Below are 2,828 nucleotides of genomic sequence, written 5' to 3' on the forward strand. Positions count from 1 at the left end.
TCACACTGCGAGCAGCAGAAGGAAGGGGCTGCCAGATGGGGCAAGAACTAATTCCCTGACCTAGCCGCCAGGAGGAAAACCTGTGCTGAGTAGGCCTCCTTCCCATGCAGAAATGTTAGAATTGCACAATATGATAAAATAAGAGCATGAGAGCACTTCCTATTGCATAGAGATGAAATTGCATCATGCTCTTCATACTGCATTTCAAGTTCCTCGCATTCTTTCCCCCTCATTCTGAAGTATGCAGTATAATGTAATTTATAGACTCTACATTAGGAAAATAACTTCTGACATGTATGAATCTCTTAAATGGAGACAATAAAACAATGGTCAATTCAACCCGGTGAAACGTAGAGAGGAAAGGATTAAGAATTATGTTTCATTCAGTTTTACCTTTATTTGGTGTATTTACTGGTAGTTTTAGGGCTGGAAATGCTTTCATTACTAAGCAAGATGTTAGTCAATAGACAGCTCTTATGAGCAGCTGAATATACAAGTTAATTACTGTTTATGCATATTATGAGTTGATATTTCAATCTGATCAAAAGTTTTATAATGATTTAGGAGGAATCTTTTAACTTCTTTCTGCTGCATCACAGTGTCAGAACAGGTAGGAACTACCCTGCCTTAGCCGCTTAGCCATGCTGACCAAAGCCGCCATGATCCAGTGCCTTACATACATTCTGCAACCCAATACTGGGTTGCGACACACAGTTTAACAACCACTGATTTAAGCCCTATTTAACCCCTTTACAGTGGGATGATGTGATGTATAGGTTCTGTGTAAAACTTCTGTGTTGGAGCTAATATTTCCCCGTGAGATTACAGTTTTTAGAAGGAGGAAAGATCTTCAAAAAAACAATCTTTTTTACTGCACATTTTACTTCCTTGTTTCGCAAAGTATAAATGAGTGGATTTAACAAAGGAGTTAAAATAGCAAAAACAACATTGCTCATTACATGAATATCAATGGGCATGTCTGTTCTGTAGGAAATATATGCCACGGCAATGGATGAATAGTAAGTGCCAACCACAATCAAATGGGAAGTGCAAGTAGAAAATGCCTTACTGCGACCTACTTTAGAGTTGATTTTTAATATGGAGATAATGATGTGAACATACGATAGGGTGACAAGCATAAGTGGCACGACTGAAACAGTCATGGCAATGGAAAATCCCAAGAAAGTCTGAAAAGAGGCACTGAAATCTGAACATGCTGCTTGCACAACTGCCAAGTGATCACAAAAGCAATGGTAAACTGTGGTTGTTTCACCAAATGTTAACTGAGAGGTCTGGAAGATGACAGGTATTGGTATTAACAATGCAGTTACCCAGGCACATGCTGCCAGTTGAATGTTTATTCTCTTTGTCATTTTAACTGGGTAATGCAAAGGATTACAAATTGCTTCATAACGATCATAAGACATGACTACAAGAAGCAGCGATTCAGTCACTGTTAGACCATGAAAACAATACATCTGCAGAAAGCAGACATGAAAAGAAATAGTTTTGGCATTGACCAGAAACATTGCCAACATTTTGGGAATGGTAGTAGTTGTAAACAGTATATCTAAGACAGACAGATTAGTTAAGAAAAAGTACATGGGTTTGTGAAGGGTTTGATCGACCACAACTACAGCTATAATAATGATATTGCCAATTAGTATTAGCAGGTAGAATAACAAAAATACAAGGAAAAGAGGGATCTGGAAATCTTGAAGTGCAGGAAATCCGATGAGATAAAAATCTTTAGCAGAAGAATTGCTGTTGCAGTTGTTCATGGTCTGACTGTTGAAAACATCTAGAATGAAAAAAACAGTTAGGAAACCATCCTGATTACTACAAGGAAGATGGTAGGGTCATGAATGATATGTGTTTTGCTTAAGAACTTTGTTGATAAAATAACATATTGGATAAATTCCTGTAGTTAAGTCCCCCTCATTGCCCTCATGCAATTTCAGTTAACTTTCAGTGCCTTCCATCCCATAGGATGTATATATAAAGCCATGGGGGAGAGAATGAGATGGTTTAAGTAGTATGTTGAATACAATGACCAATACATCTCTTTCATAGGATCTCAATGATGTAGTTACTCAAATTTACATCTGGCCAAGTGTGCTAGCTCATGCTCTCTTTATTCAATTAAGACTCAGGCGATGGTGGTGGATAGAGGAATCAGTTGAAGGATGTGGTGGTGGTGATATTTGATTTGTTAGCCAGATCATCAGTTTAGTAGCCCTGATGGACATATAGATATAAGCAGTTGTCTGGCCTGCTTTTTTCCATTCTTTGTTTTGGTAGGAGATTGGTTTATGGAAAATAGATCCTGTCAAACTATTTTTTTTAATAAGATTACAAGTTTGGTTGATAAAAGTAGTAGTGCTGACATTAGATACTTAGACTTCTGTAAGGCATATGACTTGGCACTACACAACATTTTGATTAACAATCTAGAATGATATAATAACTTGGCACACATTGAATGGCTTAAAAATTAACTAACTTAGGTCTCAAAATGTAACTATGAATGGGAATCGCCATTGAGTGGCTCTGTTTCCAGTGATGTCCCACAGTGGTTGGTTTTCACCCTATGCTATTTAATATCTTTATCAATAACCTGGAAGAAAATATATAATCACTGATAATGTTTGCAGATGGCACAAAAATTGGGGGAGTGGTAAATGACGAAGTGGACAGGTCACTGATTCAGAGTGATCTGGATTGCTTGGTAAACTGGGCAGAAACGTACAATATCCTTTACAAACAGCTAAATGTAAAGATATACATCTAGGAACAAAGAATGAAGCCATTCTTAGAGCATCAGAGGC

General features: G+C 37.5%; 1 protein-coding gene across 1 annotated transcript; it reads right to left on the reverse strand.

The window, feature by feature from the left end:
* Positions 1 to 803: 803 nt before the first annotated feature.
* Positions 804 to 1,793, reverse strand: LOC120402233 (olfactory receptor 2AT4). The gene has a single exon (XM_039532736.1). The coding sequence runs from the start codon at positions 1,779 to 1,781 to the stop codon at positions 804 to 806; it is 978 nt and encodes a 325-aa protein (XP_039388670.1). The 5' UTR covers positions 1,782 to 1,793.
* Positions 1,794 to 2,828: the final 1,035 nt, after the last annotated feature.

The sequence above is a fragment of the Mauremys reevesii genome, linkage group 1, assembly GCF_016161935.1.
Source record: "Mauremys reevesii isolate NIE-2019 linkage group 1, ASM1616193v1, whole genome shotgun sequence".
In the NCBI taxonomy this organism is placed as follows: Eukaryota; Metazoa; Chordata; order Testudines; family Geoemydidae; genus Mauremys; species Mauremys reevesii.